The sequence below is a fragment of the Saccopteryx bilineata genome, chromosome 5 (genome assembly GCF_036850765.1).
Source record: "Saccopteryx bilineata isolate mSacBil1 chromosome 5, mSacBil1_pri_phased_curated, whole genome shotgun sequence".
Lineage (NCBI taxonomy): Eukaryota > Metazoa > Chordata > Mammalia > Chiroptera > Emballonuridae > Saccopteryx > Saccopteryx bilineata.
In genome coordinates this window covers 58,882,259-58,902,321 of record NC_089494.1, presented here as the reverse complement: position 1 = coordinate 58,902,321, position 20,063 = coordinate 58,882,259, and the positions used below count along the sequence as shown (strand labels likewise).

The following is a 20,063-nucleotide window of genomic DNA, read 5'->3' as shown; positions in this document are numbered from 1 at the left end:
CGGAGCACACCATGGGGCCAAAGTTAGGAGTCAATATACTCCCCTCCAGACTTTAAACAATTTCCTTTTAAATTCTGTAGTTAACAAAGATACAGTTTAGAGTCACAATGACAGATCTTCAATATCAACCACACACACACAGAAGAGGCCCTCAACATTCTCTCTGCCTCCAGCCTGGCCGTCCACTGATTCACAGGCCTTCACTTTCTGTCCGCATCCAGCTCATGTGTCTTGTCCTTTCCAAAACCTTCCGTGATTTCCAGCTGCCTCGTATAATTTCAATGCCACACACAGGCACTTGGAGGCCCTCTACCGCCCCTAAATTAACCTTCTCAGCCCTAGCGACCCACTATGCTGCCCCAGTCCATCCAACTCACACCTGCATCTTCCCCCGAGCTTCCCACTAAAGCTTGAGCCAAATGAAACCCATGGCTTAAAAGAATCTATTTAAAATGCTTCCTCTCCTTGGTACTGTCATGGAGCTGTCATATATCACAGAGGAGCTCGTACAAACAGCAAGCTCCTGGAGCGCAGTAATGGACTCTCATGTTTTTGAGCTGTTACTATTAATTAAGAACCAGGCATGGCACCAGACAACAGTTACAAAAATGAATAAAGGCAGTCGCTGTCCTAGAGAAAATTATACCTTAAGCAGAGGGAACAAAGATGTAAAGCAATTTATACTCATTATGATATCAAGCATGTCCTATAATCCAGGTGTACAAAGAGCAAAGGGATCGATTAATTAAAAGAGGCAGTTTGAAAAGCAAATGTCCTTCAAGGACAACATATCTGCTGCATTATCTTCAAAGAATAAAATAATTTCGTGTCCTAAAAGTTCCCCAGGGTGTGTAAATACCTCATAAATATTTGTGGGATGAATAAGTGTACATTTACACCTAGAATTTGGTATTTTCATTGTATATTCAAGATATCTGGAGTTAAAGAGTTATAATTATCGAAGTAACAAAGGTATGTTTAATATCATTTATGACCCAACTATTAGTCATAGAGAAATTATTTAACTTCATTCGAAGTAACGATACTTCAAATTATTGAATACTCTATTAAAAACAAAGTATTATATTTTAGGAACTATAAACACACACCCCAAGTTAAGAGTAAAGTTGATTTTTTGAGAGAACAAACATGATAGTATCTTCAAATATCCATTAAAGAATTTTACAATTTGGATAATATAACAATCAAGCTGTATATGATTTAAGTGTATATTCTTAGAGAACACTATAGTTATTTTTCCTCAGAAAATGAACAAGAAACGGGCAACCTCACTTTGCCCCCGTATTCTAGACTTTTGTCCTAAAGCATCAAATTATTACCTTATCTCAACCTCCTCAGCTATTCTACGGCTTCCCTTACCTTCCAACCTCAGTTTCCGGACATCTTCGAAAAGTACCCCGAAGAAAAGGCAGTAAAGACCCAGAGAGATATGGCATATGATTTTTAACTTCATCTTCAAAATTAAAAATAATGTTTACCTTTTTCAGCCCAATTTCTCCCAGCTATAGGCCCAGAACTGGTAAATCATGGTAACAACCACCATCAAATAAGATGCTCTGTTAAGGGAACTGAACTAGATACTCCACCTGAGAAAATGAAATGTACCTGGTCCCTCTGGTTTCTAGAGCCTTCATCAGTAGCTATGAGCTCTCTCCCATTTCCCCCTTTCAGTTTAGAATATAAGGGGTGAACAGGCTGCCATCTGAGGAGATGGTGGCCTCTCTACAAAGACCAAGAAAATAATAAGCCTGAGAGTGCCTAAGACCAAGCGGTAATATTCTAGAAGTCAGTACACCAGTGATTCCACTGGGCTGCTACCCCACCACCTCGGAATGTTTGGAATTTTATGGGGGTGGATGGATCCATTTTCTGGTTGTCACAAAATACCCTGTAACGTGGGACTGTCCTACACTCCAAAGAGAAGTCCCTCCAGCCTATGTGCCAGCAGCACTCCCTTCAATAAACACGGAATGAGTTCTTTGAGGTTCAGACACTGGTTTAATGAATTTTTGTAAAGAAGTCCCTCATTCTTTAGCATCTGACAAAACACAGAATCATTAGACAAAGAAAGAAGGCAGGGAAGGAGAAAACAGGGGAGGGAAAGCAGGGATTATGGCCAGACATCTCAATCACTGTTCTAGTACTGTGAGGGGCATGGCCCTGGACGAACTACTTTATCTCTTTGAATAGGTTTTCTTGTCTGTAAAGTGGAGATAATATCCCCCATCACTATAGATGACTTGGCCAGATCAAGTAAGAGAACATGCCTAGGACCTGCTATAGTACTAGCAGGTAATTAGTAAATGTTAGACACCCCCTCCCTCCCCGTCCACCTTTTACAAGATGTAACAACAGAAGGCCAGCTCTCTTCAACTTGGTTTTGAAGAAAGTGAGCTGGTAATGTGAACCCAAATGAAAGACTAATTGTTCCCTCCACCTCATTATCATTGCCAGCGTACATACAATCACTGAAGATTTATAGCACAATTGTACTGTTAGCAGGTGAACTTTGGAAACCCATAACACTGGGTGAGAGATGTATGCTCCTGGAGCCCCAGACATCCAAGAGTCAGGGAGAGAAGGAAGATGAATGAGCGAGCTTTCTATCTAGCACAGTCATTTTACCCACATCTCTGTAAGGAGAAAAAGCTGTGAGGTTCCCCCAGCTTTTCTGAGCCAAAGGCCAATACTAAAAATATCCATATATAACCATTCTTGCCCTGGCACCTCAGGGGCACCTCGTGGGGAAAGGAAGAGCACAGAATATTTGAGCAATAGAAATACTTACCTAAATTGGGAACTCTCTTAACAGAGACTTGGTCTGCACTCTGTAGAAGATTCCCTAAGTTACATTATTACTGAATTACTCTATGATCACAAGCGTGTGCTCTATTAACTAGAGAGAATATATAAGATGTTCTGTGGAAGTCAGAATAAAGGGGGCGTTGTGGTCTCATTCTCATTGCAAATGGCAAAACATGAACCCCATGCTGTATGAGACTCCCATGTAATCCACCCACAAGGAGTGACAACTGTCCCTGCTCTGTTCCCAGGCTCCCTTACCAACCAGCTGCCAACTACACTCCACCATGGATTTGGAAGCTGGGCCACTGGAGAGATGCTAGAGAGTGTGAGAAGGGCACCTCTCTCAGTGGTCCCAGCTGCTGAAGCCCAGTTCCAGCTTCAGGAGGGCAGGCCAGATCCTGGTACTGTACCATCTCCCGCTGCCCCTCCTGCCCTAGGGATGGCAGTGGCTGCCCGAGGCTGCCAATCTTGGGTTGTCTGGCTTCTCAGCACTTCCATCACCTACGTAATTAATTTTCTAATATATTACATTTCCTCTGTTCAAAATATATTGCATGGCTTCTGGTTTTCTAAACCAAACTCTGGATTATTTCTTAACCTCTCCAAAGAGTTTTCTCACTAAAGACAAAAATCTATACCAACAGGGTTGTTAAAAGAACGAAAGATAAAACGTGTTAAAACAGCACAAGTGGCCTGACCAGGCAGTGGCGCAGTGGATAGAGCGTTGACCTGGGAGGCTGAGGACCCAGGTTCGAAACCCCGAGGTTGCAGCCTTGAGCATGAGCCCATCTGCTTGAGTGGGAGATCATAGACATGAGCCCACGGTCACTGGCTTGAACCCAAAGGTCACTGGGCTGGAAGCCCAAGGTTGCGGGCTTGAGCAAGGGGTCTTCCATAACCCCCTGGTTGAGGCACATATGGAAGAACTATCAATGAACAACTAAGGAAGAGCAACTTCCTGTCTGTCTGTCCCTATCTCTTTCTCACTAAAACAAACAAACAAACAAAAAAACAGCACAAGTAAACACTCAACAATGCTTTCCCTTTTCCATATGGCCAACTTAAGTGGAAAAGCAAAGGAAGTGTTACAGATTTAGGGGATCGTCAGGTAAAAATCCTGGGTCAACCTGAGGCTTCTTTCAGGAAGAGTCCAAAATGGCTGCATTCCTCCTGGGTTCTTTAAAAGGAATCCTTGTAAACGAACTTTCTTTCTCCCCTCAGCTCCTCTCCTTTTAATTGCACAACCCATTTTCCAAGGGAAATGTAGCCTGGAATCTCCCGTTTCAGAGTCACCATCCTCACTGTCAATCCAGTGCCCCGAGGGTTCTTTCTCTCAAACATGCACTGCAGGCCCTGGCCGGTTGGCTCAGTGGTAGAGCATCGGCCTGGCATGCAGGAGTCCCGGGTTCAATTCCTGGCTGGGGCACACAGGAGAAGCGCCCTACTGCTTCTCCACCCCTCCCCCTCTCCTTCCTCTCTGTCTCTCTCTCTTCCCCTCCCACAGCCAAGGTTCCATTGGAGCAAAGTTGGCCTGGGTGCTGAGGATGGCTCTATGGCCTCTGCCTCAGGCGTTAGAATGGCTCTGGTTGCAACAGAGCAACGCCCCAGATGGGCAGAGCATCACCCCCTGGTGGGCATGCCAGGTGGATCCCGGTCGGGTGCATGTGGGAGTCTGTCTGACTGCCTCCCCATTTCCAGCTTCAGAAAAATACAAACAAACAAACAAACAAACAAAAAAAAACCATGCACTGCAGAGAGCCTAATGTTAACAATGAACTTCAGTTTTGAGGTAAACACCTATCAGGCATATCATTCAGCACAACATTCATAAGAACAAATGAAAGAATAAAATAAATCTTTAAAATTTTTTTTTAATTTTTAAAATATTTTTCTTCTTTTTCCAAGTGAAAGGAAGTAAGAGGGTTGGACTCCCAAATGTGCCCAATGGAGATCCACCCAGCAACCCCCTGTCTAAGGCCAAGGCTCTGCCCATCTGAGGCCATGCTCACAACCAAGCTACTTTTAGTGCCTGTGGTGGAGGCTCCAGAGAATCCTCCTCAGCGCCCAGGGCCAATGCATTCAAGCCAATCAAGCCCATGGCTGCAGGAAAGGAAGAAAGAAAGAGAAGAGGAGAGGATGGGTAGGGAAGCAGATGGTTGCTTCTCCTGTGTCCTGACTGGGAATCAAACCTGGGACATCCACATGCCGGGCTGACGCTGTACCACTGGGCCAACCAGCCAGGGCCCTTTTTTAAATCTTAACGCAATCGAAGAAGATGGGTTAACAGAATTATTGGGTTAACAGAATTCCAAACTACTGATGACTAGTTAGCAGAGCAGGCAGCTTCCCAGGGGAGACTAAATATACCTCTCCAATGGGAGGACAGCGATGGGGGCAAGACCGGAGTTGGACAGCACAGCTCTGCTTGGGAACCCTGGGGAGTGGCCGGGGCTGCTGGCACAGGGCTGCCACACCCTGCTGGGCCTGTTCCCACCCTCTCTGCAAGGCTGGGCTAAGCCAGCTTCAGAAGGCCAGAACCACACCCGCAAAGTCTCTCGAGTGGGACTGCTGTGCTGTACATCTCCATCTCTCTTTCCTCCTCCCACCTTCCATTCCTTTCTTTCCCTCTCAAATATAATTCAGTTAGTCCCAGTTTCCAAATATGTCACCAGAAAGCCATTCAGGTGAGTACAAATGGTAGCCATTGTGATCAGAATATAAAGTCAACTTTACCAAGAAGATACAGGAAATCAAAAAATTAAGTTGCTAAAAGATGCCTCCTTGTAGTTAAGTTTTTTGTTTTCTTTTGATAAAAAACAATATCACCCAAATCTCCTATAGGGATTAAAGAGCTCAAGTTATATTTACTAAATTTCAAACATTCAGAAGGCACCTTAAAACACAGTTCTCAGCTCAGTAGTCGGAGCATTGTTCCCATACGCCAAGGTTGCGGGTTCGATTGCTGCCACACACAAGAATCAACCAATGAATGCATAAAATGAGTGGAACAACAAACTGATGTTTTTCTCTTCCTTCCTCTGCCTCTAAAATCAAATATAAATAATAATTTAAAACACAATTCTCAGACTTAAATGTTGATCTTAAGGCCGTGAAGGTCAGCAAACAAATATAAAAACACTTCCTCTCATGATTTAAGTAAGACATACTAACCAGATTTTCTAAGTCTCTGTATAAATATTATCAATGGCTACCAAGCACTGAACCACAATCTCCAGGGCACTGGTTCTCAAACCTGACTGCACACTGGAATCCCTTCAGAAGCTTGAAAAAATACTGTTGCCTGGGTCCCACCCCCAGAGACTTTGACCTAATGAGGGATATGGCCTGAGCAGCAGTATTTTAAAGTAGTGATGGTGATTCTGACAGACAGCAAACCACTGCTTGCTGTAGGAAATAAAAAGAAGTATATAAAGTGGAAACAAACCCAATATACATCAACTAATGAGTAGATAAATACAATTTTGTGTATATATACATATATATTTTTTTAATCCTTCAGAATACAGGCTGTTAATGGATCATATGACTCTTTAGAGTTAATTATCAACAAGGTCTTTGAAAGACACTCTAAGTCTTTCCTATGTTCTGTATTTGTCTTTACTGCTACTAGAGTTTGGGTCAAATAAACCTATACACTCTCACACACAGAAACTTTCATATAGGAAGCTTTAAGACATTTAGATGAGTATTAAAGGACATATGCTGTAAAAACGGTTAATTAAAAGTGCCTCCCATTTGCAGAGTTCCTCAAAGTCCTAATATTGATACTAATAGTTTAAAGCATTTCTTGTGGCAGGGTAGCCCAGAGAAAACACCAAGTTTAGGAAGGGTGGAATTTTGTTCAGCAGTCTTGTTTTGTTTTTGTGGGGAGGAGGCAAAGGTTGGTATAAGAACACCATTTGTATTTTTCTAATACCATTCAGGAATTATACACGTGACATATTTCTGTAATCATTTCCAGAGAATATATCATTATCAATTGAAGAAGACTTGGCCTATCTATACCTTACGGCCCTTTTAATACATGTTTGTTGGAGCATATTTAAAAGCAGGTGGCAAAGAAATTTTAACAACTCCTAGAAATCATACTATCAAAATATAAACTCTATACTCCATTTTATGATAAACTGAAATATTTGGCTATAGATGAAGAAAGCAGGTTAAATTATTTTTTTCAGTCAACTTGTCCTCCTACACCGTGGTGTGCAACAGATTTTTAGCTAACTTTTAGAAGTGGCTGGGTCAGGCATTTAAACATCTTGGGTTTACCCAGACCAACCTTTAGGTAAATCATCCATTGGGTCCTAAAAATCCTGCAAGATCCTTAGTTCAGAGAAATAAGACAGTAATTTCGAAACCAATTTGTTTAATGCTAAGGACTAAGAAATAAAGCATTTAATTTTGAAATGTACTACTCTCAAAATTCCAAGTAAGCTTCAATTAGATAGACTTGAACCTTTATTCTTGTTTCAACTCATAAATGCCAAAACAGATTAGTGTTCAATTCTACTAGCAGTTTTCAACTCAAATTCTCTCCATTCCACTCACTTTCCTTTAACCTGATTTAATCCTGTCTGTCTCACTCTTGACCATATATATACATACACACATATCTTTACTACCAAACTTACTTTGAATGACTACTTCAAAAGGAAAGGAGCCAATGGAACAACAGGAGAATGTTCTGACTAACAAGGCAAACTAAAGTGAACAAAGACTCCGGTAGCTAAGAGATTTCATTATGAAAAAAGGAAAACTGTCCCTGAAAAAATATGAGGCAGAATCTTGAACACAGGTAAAATCTCAGAAATTTAAAAAACTTTATTATTATATTATTTATTAAATTAAACCCCCCTAGGCCACTGTGTCTTCCTTAAAAGGCCCCCGTGTGGGAGTTCCATTGACAGGTTTATTTACTCTCACTGTCAAGAAGAAGATCCACTGCCACATACACATTTTACTGAATTTCTTGCTAAGTGAAAAAGGTTAATCTCTTTAATTCTGCCTCTCCTTTTCCAAGTTTTTCTTAAATGTGAGCTTTTTCTCCTGTTCAAAGCTTAACTAGTTCATGGTCCAGTTTGGAAGTGGTGATTAAGAGGTATGGGACTCAGACCACTTAGATTTGAATAACACCTATGCGCTGCTCAATAGTTGGGTCACTTTTAAGCAGAACTTTTGGCCTCTGTCTGCCTCTTTTCTCACCTGAAAACTGGAGATAATAGTATTCCGCATGGAATTACCATGAAATTATGCATGTGAAGCAATTATTGCACTGCATGGCAGCAAGGAAGTGGCCAGTAACTCATCTATGATCATCTTAGTGCCAAATTCTTCCTGCATCCAAGTTTACACTGAACCATTAACCTCAGATCAAGGAAAAATCAAAGAGGAAATATTACTTATGTAAAAATCCCTTTAAATAAATGCATTCAACCAATAAAGAAGAAATTTCCAGGGGGGGGAAAGTGGCTTATTAGTTTACAGAGGGTTCCTTTTCTCATGCAGTGCCACAAGTATAATTCATTCTGAATAAAAAAATAAATATTAAGAAAAACAATGTATCTGGCTTCCAACTCTTCCAGATAATCCTAAAGACAGACAGGGTTTTTGTTTTCCTTACATTGTTTATAAAAACCCAAGGTAAAAAAAAGATTCCAAAATGGTCCAAGTCACTGTTAATACAGAAATACTGATGTGAGATGTGGATTAATTTTCCTACATGCTGTTTCTACAATCTCTCAAGAGGTTTTTCATATCTAAAAAGCCAAGCTGTTCTTTGATTAACGTTCATTCAGGAGATGAGAGGCCTGTCCTTTTAAAAAAATATATACAAACACTGGTTCAATTTTTCGCATCAAAAGATAAAAACATTTTTCAAAAATGGGATATACAAATTGCCCTCACGCTAGCAAGAAATCATAATAATGGCAATTATATTATTTAATAAAGTTTATTGACGGTAATAAAAATTTGTATTTTGTTTTATTCCAAAAGCGGACAGAACTTTCCAGTAGACCTTATATAATGGTATCCCTCTAGTCCAAGATCAATTTCATCCCTCCCACACAGAAGTTACTTTATCTCTCCAAGACACCCTTGAAAAGAGTAAGGGATGGTTCCTTCCACCTACTGGAGATAAAGCTCTCCTTACCTACCTGTTCATCAACACCTCCTCTGCACAGAGGGTGAAAAACTGTATCATAGTACTGGAGATTCTTTGACAAAAGGTCAGAATCCACTTTGACTCTTCAAATCTTTCTAGACTACAAACTATGATTTAATATGAATCAGTTACAGACGTGAAACTGATTTCAAAATATACTCCATTTTCTTTTTTTTAAAATCTTCAAATATGCTAATTGTCTGATTACAAAGGTGGAAAAGGAATTACCTTACCTCATCAAACATAACTAGAAACTTCACATTTAAATGCGAAAGCAGTATATAAGCTTTATACACTTCTGTATATAGAGTGTTAAATTACACAGTAAAGAAATAAATTTTTTTAATTTGTGGGTTCCACTCCACAATTCCTGAATTTAGGAAAACTAAAGTCCATTAGCATCATATATCCTTTTGTCATATACATTATTGTATAAATAGCAAGATAGATTACTCTTAAACAGCAGCTAAATCTGAAAGCATACTTCTTTATATCAGTGAGATACAATCTCAATCATTAATGGGGGAAAGTTCAATACAAACAGTTTTAAAGAAAAAAGCAGAATACATTGTCAATAACTTGAAACTTCACTTTAGATATTCAGGATCAGTCTAAAATATCAGGTTTAAGAACATAAACATATTTACTTATTAAGTTACACATTTCCTTGAACCAAATAATATTTCCTGAGAACCCAATTACAAAAAAACCAGAAACATAAATATATACTCCTTTAAAAGTCCCTACAAAGAACAGAAACTTATTTTCACTTTTTAACAATTTACAGAACTATGTAGCACAGCTTTATGAAACACAGGTGTCCCATCCTCGGTCCTTACAAAAAAAGCAGCATGGTAAGAAATTGAGGCAAATTCTCAAACAGAAAAAAACAATCTGTATAAAGCCCCCAAGGGAGAAATAATATACGAAAAAAAAAAATTATTAACAGCCTAAAAACAACAGACATTCTAATCTACACTCGCAACTCTTACCCTTGACAGCAGAAAACAGAATATCCTGCCTTACACATTTTGGAACTGCAATTCTGAAATGCTAAATCCAAAGACAAAGCCGCCCTGGGGAAAAATAACAATTGCGCAACAGATCAACAGCTCCAACTTGTCCCTTGGCCCCAGCGCGGCAAGGTTTGCACGCTATAAAGCAGGAAAGGGCCAACCAAGGGCCGTCGTGACAGCCAACCAGCCACTGTCACGGAGGCCAAGGCCATGCACGCGGCGTGTCCCATCAGGTGGCACCGCGGGAAGACCGAGAAACTCCAAGGCGGCCCACTACAACTGCGAGCCCCGGCCCCGCCCGTTCTTCTCCGCGCGCGTCGGGAGCCAACCAGGGGTCTTCCAGTCGAACCTTTCCCACTGTGAGAGGCCCGGTTTAGCGGCCGCACGTCGGAGCATCCTAGCACACTAGGCACTTGAGGACCTCTTCTCCCACCCTCCTGGGGGCTGGGCTTACAGGCCAAGCTGCCTAAGAGAGCGATCCTGTGGATGGACTGATTATTGTGCAAAGGAGCAACATTAGATGGCCTGTAACTGAGTGAAATGCTTCCACTCTCTCTGATGGCCTTCATTCGGACTAATAGTTCCTGCTATAGATATAATTAAGTAGAGGAATTCTGTTTGAGAAACCCCTTAATCAGCATATAAGTAATGACTTCAAAACCAGACTCAGTTTAATTTTTTTTTAAATTTTTTTTGGAACCAGACTCAGTTTAATTAGCAAGGGTCCACTAGGAACAATGGGATTTAGAAATTTTGCGCTCTTCCTTGGACACCTTTGGATGCCTACCTGTATAGGGAACCCTCATCTACACCCTTGCCTCGCCCCTCCTCCCTCCTCTTGACAGTAAAAGACGCCTGAATGGATTTGAGCATTAGTTCTCCCATCTTCTCAAGCTAGGCCTTCTCGTCAATAAACCTTTCCTTACTCCAAACTTTGATGTACTGACTACTGTCCTTTCTTTTGAAGCGCCGGGCACTCGAATCTTGTATCCGTAGCATGCCCAGATGGGGTGAGGAAACTACACTGCAGCTCATACACTCGTGGGGCCGGGGACAACGGTGGCCTGGGCCCCACCCCGAAGGAGACCTCAGCTCCCCCAAGAGCGGCCCCGTGACTAGGCACATTTTTGCCAGTTCCCAGGCGGGGGAGCGGCTCAGCCCCGGAAGTGCCGGCCCGCGCCGGCTCAGACCGCCAGCGTCCGCCCCCTTCTGCCCTGCAGCCTCTGGGGCCGCTCAAACTTAGGGGGTCGGTTGGGGCTCCCGCGTACCCAACCGGCCGCCGGGGATACAGCTAGAGACACCCATGTCGCCTCGCGCACGGGGGCGTAGCCCCTAGCCCCCTACCCAGTCGCCGTCTGGGGCGGCAGGCACCTTATCAGTGGGAACACTCGAGCACGCCCCCATTCCCCTCGCGGCCCCTCGGGTCCCCGCTCTCCTGCCACGCCCCGGTGCAAACGCAGCGGCTCAAGTGCGCGGCAGCCGCAGTCCTGGCTCCGGACACAGACGGGAGGAGCCAGTGGCTGCAGCCTCTCCCAGATCGCGGCTCCCTCGCGCCCCTGCCCGGGTCCTGGTGCTAAGTGGGGCCGAGAGGGCAGCACCTGCTGGGACGGCAGCCCTGGAGGCGGCAGCTCCAATTCCATCATGCTGAGCTGGGACCGTGCTCCGAGCCTCCCCGACGGCGGTCCTCTCCCGGCTGCCCAGGCGCGGCGCACACCAGGCGGCACTGACAGCGGCAACTCCTGCGGGCTCCCCGGCACTCGCTACTCGGCGAGCAGGCCCCTGCCGCCCGCTGGGCTCCAGCCCCGCCACGCCTCCCGCCCCTCGAGGGCGTGGCAAGAGCTGGGCCTTTCCTTCCCCGACAAGCCGCGCGGGCAGAGCCTCCGAAAATCCCCCACCTCCGCTCGGGTGACGCAAGAAGCTCGCGGTCCAGGGTCAGTAGAGCCTCCGGCAGGGGTCCCAGTTGGCGGCCGCCGGCAGGCGGGGTTCCGAGAGGTGGGCTGCAAGAGCTACCAGGCCCCCGCGCTCATTTTGCCCTCCCTGCAAATAAAACTAACACCCTCCGCCCGGGAGATTAGGAGTTGTTTGCCGAAGGTCTCTGGGGTTCAGGCGCTTTGAAACAGTTTAAACAGTTGGAACAGATACGGTTGGAGACCCGGCAAAGGCGCTGGTATCGGAGCTGCGCCTCCCTGATTTGGAGAACCTTGCTCCGCTTTATCTCACACCACCGCCCGAGAGTGGCGCCAGCCCCGGGGCGGGGGCTAACGTGTTGGACCCGGCTCTGCACACTGTCAACTGCCCTCTTGCCCTGGGTACCCTGCGGGGCTGGGCCAGTGGGACTTGCCCAGGGGAAGTGTGGACCGCGCGGGGAGCTCGTGCTTGCAGTCACCCTGAACGCCCTCCGCGTACTCCCACGCGCTGGCAGTCTGGCTAGACTCAGGACACCAAGGGCAAATGAAGAAGTCTGTTTTGATCGGCGAGTAGTCAGTACTGCTAACCAAGACTTTTCTTTTCCCACTAAAGCGCACATGCCTTTACCATTGTGCAGTACTACGACATGCGATGATCTTTTCAAGTTTTTTTTCCCCACGTACTCAGGTATAACCTAAAAAATAAAAATGAAAAAAAAAACCCACAAGTTATAAAATAGTTTGCATAGTATGGATCCATTCTGTAAAAATATGCTTAGGAAGAAAATTGAAAGTTGTTCACCAAATATTAATAGCTGTAGTGTCATGAATGACTTATCTTTCTGTTACTTTATGTATGCTTTCAATCTACTATGAATATACGTTATGTTTTACATTGAAAACAATTACTTAAAAAATTAATCACTGCCCACAAAAAGTTCTTGAAAACAGGAATATTGCGAAATCTTAAAGATAAAAAAAAAATAGATGTTTTTTTCTCTTATGAATTAACAGTTTAACTCTTTAACAAGCCTGGTTTTCAGTTTCTAGCTTCTTGAAATTATGCAAAACCAGGCGTAGTAGTGATATTTCATTCAAAAAAATCTCTCTCTCTCTCTCTCTCTCTCTCTCACACACACACACACACACACACCTGACTATAGCAGATCAACTCCTAAAGAACTAAAGAACTTACTTTCTCTTGGTTGCATAATTTGACACTCCCAGGATTTATCTGTAAATTTATATGTTCAAATATTTCTTGAGGTAAGTGAAACCTAAATCAATTGCTTGTAATTGAAGCGAGCTTCTTCAGCTTGAAATAAACCCTTTCAGCTGTTATGTGAAAAGTCTGTAAAATTATCTGCACACAGAAAAAGAAGCCGTAGGAGAAATTATTTACAATGAAAGTGGCATGAAACATACAGACATAATGAAATGACATTTCTGCTTCAAAGAAGAGCAAAAAATACACTGTTAACAATTTAAATTGCTTATTAAAACTAGTACATCGGAGAAGGTAGATAGTGAGTCCAGGAGGTAAAAGATACCAAAGTCATATATGACATGGCTGCTGCACTCAAGGAGTTTATAAAGTGATTGGTATTTCTCTGTTAAGCAACAAATTTCCAATTAGTTTAGACTGAATGAAATAACTTTTACTTTTGCAAAACTGCAATTGCTGGGAGTGTATTATTTTAGGCACCTTCAAAATACATATTTTCAAAAGGAGGAGAACAATAATAGAATCTGAACATGTTTAAGAAAAATAAACACTAAAAAAAAAAACCTCTTTGGCATTGAACAGTAATTCAGTACAAAAAAAAAGGGAACCCAGGTCTCAGACCACTTGTGTCAAGCAGATTTCCAGTCTTTGCAGACACTGAAATGAGACTGTTTCTGTGAGAACTTAGGCCTTGCACTCTAAACTTACATATTGTGCTTTGGGGGCACATGTTGAGAGGTTCCAGAGGAACAGGAAAGATGATACTGGTTTTTCTCTTCTGTCCTGGTGCCATGAGAGTCCTTTCTTACTGCCTGGCTCTCCTAGCTATTTTATTTTTTCCATCGATTGATTTCACATTCTGTCAACCCTTCTACATTTCCACTGATGCCTGAATTCTTTGCTGTCTTTGGAAAGACAACCCTCCAAATATGCTCGAAATGTGTCATAATTGTAATATGTACTTCAGAGTTCTCAAAAAAAAAAAAAAAAAAAAGTATTGCCCTGGCCGGTTGGCTCAGCGGTAGAGCGTCGGCCTAGCGTGCGGAGGACCTGGGTTCGATTCCCGGCCAGGGCACACAGGAGAAGCGCCCATTTGCTTCTCCACCCCTCCGCCGCGCTTTCCTCTCTGTCTCTCTCTTCCCCTCCCGCAGCTAAGGCTCCATTGGAGCAGAGATGGCCCGGGCGCTGGGGATGGCTCTGTGGCCTCTGCCTCAGGCGCTAGAGTGGCTCTGGTCGCAATATGGCGACGCCCAGGATGGGCAGAGCATCGCCCCCTGGTGGGCAGAGCGTCGCCCCTGGTGGGCGTGCCGGGTGGATCCCGGTCGGGCGCATGCGGGAGTCTGTCTGACTGTCTCTCCCGGTTTCCAGCTTCAGAAAAATGAAAAAATGAAAAAAAAAAAAAAAGTATTGCCTGACCTGTGGTGGTGCAGGTGCTAGAGCCTCAACCTGGAATGCTGGGGTCACCGATTTGAAACTCGGGACTTGCCCGGTCAAGGCACATACAAGAAGCAACTACTACAAGTTGATGCTTCCTGTGCCTACCCTCTTTCTTTCTCTCGGTCTTCTCTTTAAAAATCAATAAATAAAATCTTTTAAAAAAATCATCATGAAGTAAGCCTTCTGAGCACAGAGTTTGGATAATGGTAATGCAATAATCCATTTATTTCATCTTCTCTGTGATCTAAGCTGCCAAGTTTGCAAGGTACAAGAAAGTACCCAGTATTTCAAAATCCTTCATCACCTTGCGGTTTGTTTCCTCTTCTTTTCACTTCCCCTTAATTGTATTCCATGTTTGAGCCAGAAATATCTAGAACATGTTGAAATTATAGTTGAAATTCTAAATTTGTCCAGTTTACAGTTGGAGCATATCAGGTAGCTAGTTTTTAAAAATGGTACCAATGAATTACCTGCTCCCTGATATTATGTAGTTTCCTGACATTGAATCACCAGTGGCCCTATGACTTGCTTTAACTTATGAATGGAGGCTAGAAGTGACACGATGTCAGGACTCCACCTTAAAACAGTCTGACTGCTTTTACTTTTACACTCTTAGGAGTCAACCATCATGTAAGAAATCTGAAATCTTCATGGGAAGAGAAGCCATGGGGAGAAGCTCGGGGGGATGAGATTCCAAGTAGAGAGAGAAGCTATGTGAACAGAGCCATTAGCCATGTGAGTGAAGAAACCATCTTGGACCTTCCAGCCCACCTAGTTGTGCCCCCGAGTACTCCAGCCCCAGCTGCTGTCTGACTGCAACCACATATGAAGACTCCAAGCAAGACCAGCTGAGCCAGCCTGGCTGAGCTTAGGCAGCATAAGAAATTGTAAGAGATAATAAATTGTTTTTAGCCACTAATTTTTGGTGTGACTAACCAAAACAGCATATATTGATTATCAACAAATAACCAAAACAGAATATATTGAATATCAAGGGCAAGGTTGCTCCTGGCTGCTTTTTGTTAACTATTATTGGGAGCACATATAGGATGGTGTCTTGCAAACCCTTAGAGGCAAATTCGACTTCCCTGTGAATAAGGAAATTATCTTCCCCATAGTATATCCATGTTGCTACATACAAAATCAATCACCTCATCACAGCATGCACCAGTATCATATTATTAGCTAAATGATGGTGAGATAGTCTCCTTATCAAATACACTTAAGACACTCAGACATTATTACATCAATTAAGTAGATGGAAGTATAAATGCATACAGAGATTCTGGGCTTGACATGACCTCATTTACACCAGTTATGTAAGATACTTCTGAATATCTGTTGAGGAAATTTGAACTTCAGGAACAGCATGGCCAGTGGATAAACTGAACTTCAGTACAGCAGTGTTCAAAATAATTGGTGTATTAATTTCAAAACACGCCCATAACCTTGGTCCCTTGGAGTGCACACCTCACTATGCAAACTACTGATACAAAGAGCTGTAAATCTCCAAAGCCAGTTTTAACTTGTTTCCTGCTTGCAATACAAACAGTGCTCTGTAGGAACTGCAGTGCAGTGCATAAAGAGAAAAACCCAGGAATTCAAAGGAGTGCTTTTAGATTCTATGTGTTGATACATACAAGAAAAAAAACCCCTAAACTGAATGTGTATGCTCAAAACGTTAACCATAATCATCCTGATTTTATTTTTTTCATTTGCTATCTGCATTTTCCTAAATAAACATATATTACATTTAAAATAATAAGCAAAAATGGGAGGGTATGGGAGGAACACTGGCTTTTCCCCCTAGCCACTGGGTCCACTTCATTTTCAAACTGAATTTTCATTACAAGCTTTGCAAATCTTCCCATTCTGTATCTATCAGAGTGGAGCCTGGTGAATCTGAACACATCTTTAAGCGTGCTTCTAGTAAGGGTCTAAAAACCCTTCGCCCTTTCAATCTACTTCTGTATTTGCAGTGTCACTCAGCAGAATAGGAGTCCCTAGACAAAGATGGAATTATGTGAGTACATTGAGTAGACACTAAGAACTGCAGCTCTGGAGTGATATACAGACTTGTCCATATATAACATTGCTGTATGGGGGAAATAAACAGAGGACAGAACAAAAAACACTTATGCCTGGAGCAATGTCTCCAAGGCCAGTCACCAAGTATAATGGATATCAAATATCAGATGACTTTCCCTTTCTTCTATGTGCTTTTCTGCGTTGTTCAAATTTTTACAGTGAGCATTTTTAAAATTGGGGAGGGGGGAATCAGTTAAATTCCTTTTACTTTGGGCAAATAAAAAGTAAGCGCATCCTCATAGACCTTGTAGACAGCCTTTAAGTCTCCCGGAGGCTGGAATGTGAAAAAGAGAAGTAAAGTTTGCCAAGATATTTGTCTTCCAGCATTTCCTATATCAGTTACTTTTATTTTGACCTTTGAGTAATATGAGAATTAAAATAACCCTTAGAGGTCTTGCTCAAAGATGGCAAGTAGGTTTTACTTTGGTTGCCAACTCCAGTTGACTGATAGTGTTGGCTGCCTACAATGCTTTGCTGAGAAGCAGCTTCCTAACTTGGTAGGAAAATTGCAGTGATTCATTAGCTATGTCTGCAATGGGCACAGAGTGACAGGAGTGGTAGCACATCAGGTGTTTACCTGCATTGATCCAACTCTCTACTTTTACATTTGAGGAAACTAAGGCATAAAGTGATTACCAATGATCACAAAACTAGTAAAACTAATTTTACTATTAGCGGAGCCAGTAGTAGAATAATATTTCCTGCCTTCTGATTTTATGTTCTTCCCATACAACAAATTGACTTGGACTCGTGAAGGCAAATCTATTGTAGTACTGAGCAAGACCCAAAGGGCCAGCTGTAAATTTTATTTGCATGTCAGCACCTTATTTGGGGAGAGATAATAGCCCAATTTATTAATGATAATTATTTTGTGTATTTTCTAAAAATTCCCCACAAATCATGGAGATGTGATTAGGACCAGTATTATAAATCAGACAGCTACAAAACAATTGAGTTGCTCAAAGCTCAAGAAACTTACTACTGTATCTGAAACCGGCTGGTTCTAAAACCCAGGCACAGCCTGACCTGTGATGGCGCAGTGGGATAAAGCGTCGACCTGGAACACTGAGGTCGCCGGTTCGAAACCCTGGGCTTGCCTGGTCAAGGCACATATGGGAGTTGATGCTTTCTGCTCCTCCCCCTTCTCTCTCTCTCTCTGTCTCTCTCTCTCACTCCTCTCTCTCTAAAAAAATCAATAAATAAAATATTAAAAAAAAAACACAAAAAACCCAGGCACAGTCTACTCTAGGTTAGGTTTCTGTAGAGTCCCTTGTCTGTGCAGTATTTACTGAGAATACTCACGGTAAAGCTCCCTGAAGATTACATTTTTCCACATTCTGTTTAATTAATTCCCCATGGACAAGAATGATAAAGTATTTTTCACTAGACAGAAAACTTGAAAACATGAGACCAGGATTCTTTTTTTTTTTTTTAATAAATTTTTATTAATGGTAATGGGATGACATTAATAAATCAGGGTACATATATTCAAAGAAAACATGTCTAGGTTATTTTGTCATCAAATTATGTTGCAAACCCCTCGCCCAGGATTCTATTATACATTTAAGAACCTCCGAGTGAAGAGTCGAGAGAAACTAAATGGGCTATTTGCAACTTCAGCCTAACGCCAGGGTTTTTACTTTTCTATTTTAAGAACAAGGTGTAAAATGTACTGATGAGACTGTAAACTACTGTAACCCTTGCATTTCTTTCAATAATTAAATAAACTGGCTGTATGCTTCTAAAAGGCCTAAAACATAAGTAACTTTAATGCTGGTTTAGAGCTATTTCCTCTTGTGAGATTCTGGTACCTGTTCATCACATTTTCTTTCTCCTGATGGAAGATAAAATATTTCAGTGTTTGGGGTTCATAAACTGTCAAAACTTTGTAATGATAAATGTATGAATTCACTCGCCTTTTTTATTTTTTGTTTATTTCTTTTTTTATTTAGTTAGTTTATTTTGTTCATTAAATTCCACATGTAAGTGAAAGCATATGGTACTTGTCTTTCTCTGCCTGGCTTATTTCACTTACCCTAATACTCTCCAGGTCCATCCGTGCTTTTACAAAAGGTAAGATTTCCTTCTCTTTTATGGCTGAGTAGTATTTCATTGTCTAAATATACTAGAGATTTTTAATCCACTCATCTACTGATGGACACTTGAGCTGCTTCCAAATCTTGGCTATTGTTTCGCTTGCCTTTTTTAAGTTGAGTTTTGACTACAGGCCATGCACTTTATATGGATTATTTCATTTAGTCTTCTCAGAAAACCAGTGACATAGGTATATTATTACCCCTTTCGAAATGAGGAAACTGAAGTTTGGAGAGGCTAGCTAATTTTATCTATGGTCAAGTGTGAGTCAGTAGCTGAGCAGGTCACTCTGGCTCTCAAGTTCATAAGCATGAAGGTTTGCCACCTCCCATAGATGTTTAAAAAAATGGCAAGGGTTAACTAAGGAATTCAGGTAGAAATGTTTTTCCAGAAATTATCCAGGCAATTTATTAATTTAAAAAACAACAGTTGAGCCATGGGTGGAGAGCTATGTTGGTTAGAGTATTGTCCCCATATGCAAGGGTTGTGGGTTTAATCCCTGGTCAGAGCATTTATAGGGATAGATCAATGTTTCTTCAAAAAAAAAAGTTGGGCCCTGGCCGGTTGGCTCAGCGGTAGAGCGTCGGCCTAGCGTGCGGAGGACCCGGGTTCGATTTCCGGCCAGGGCACACAGGAGAAGCGCCCATTTGCTTCTCCACCCCTCCACCGCGCCTTCCTCTCTGTCTCTCCCTTCCCCTCCCGCAGCCAAGGCTCCATTGGAGCAAAGATGGCCCAGGCGCTGGGGATGGCTCCCTGGCCTCTGCCTCAGGCGCTAGAGTGGCTCTGGTCGCAACATGGCGACGCCCAGGATGAGCAGAGCAATCCCTCATGGTGGGCGTGCCGGGTGGATCCCGCCAGGCGCATCCCGCCGGGCGCATGCGGGAGTCTGACTGTCTCTCCCTGTTTCCAGCTTCAGAAAAATGCAAAAAAGAAAAGAAAAGAAAAAAAAAGTTGGATGGGGGGGAAACAACAGTTGATGAGAGGTACCATGCTGGAGGAAGACCAAAATGCATTCTACTCTTAAGGTCCTTATGGTCCAGTAATAAAACATCACAACAGCCCATATCCAAGAAGTGATGAATGCCAAGAAGCAGGCACTTGATCTACCCAATCTAATGGCAGAAGGGCAGATTGTTTCTTCCTTTGATTGAAAACTTGAAGCAATGTTTTTTTTATATATAGCCTTATTAAGGTATAATTGACATAAAAGAAATGGCACATATTTAAAGTATCAATTTGATAAGTTTTGATATACATGTGTGAAACCATCAGCACAATTAAGGCAA

General features: G+C 42.5%; 1 protein-coding gene and 1 long non-coding RNA gene across 7 annotated transcripts in view; one reads left to right on the top strand and one right to left on the bottom strand.

Moving 5' to 3' along the window:
- The window catches only part of NFE2L2 (NFE2 like bZIP transcription factor 2), a 35,121-nt gene extending 23,055 nt beyond the window's left edge, over window positions 1-12,066 (bottom strand). For 2 of the 6 annotated variants that reach the window (XM_066279449.1, XM_066279448.1), the window contains exon 1: window positions 10,003-10,141. Coding sequence is in view for 1 of the 6 variants with exons in the window: in XM_066279446.1 (XP_066135543.1) it covers window positions 11,625-11,669 (45 nt within the window). In the remaining 5 variants the exon portion in view is untranslated. Of the gene's footprint in view, window positions 1-10,002; window positions 10,157-11,624; window positions 11,899-11,921 lie in introns of those variants that run through there. The other 4 variants (XM_066279451.1, XM_066279450.1, XM_066279446.1 and 1 more) reach the window with 4 other exon arrangements.
- Window positions 12,067-12,317: 251 nt separating this feature from the next.
- On the top strand, window positions 12,318-15,514 carry LOC136337748 (uncharacterized). Its single transcript, XR_010731879.1, has 2 exons — window positions 12,318-12,621; window positions 15,212-15,514. It is a non-coding gene; the product is annotated as an uncharacterized lncRNA (long non-coding RNA).
- The last annotated feature ends 4,549 nt before the right edge of the window (window positions 15,515-20,063 follow it).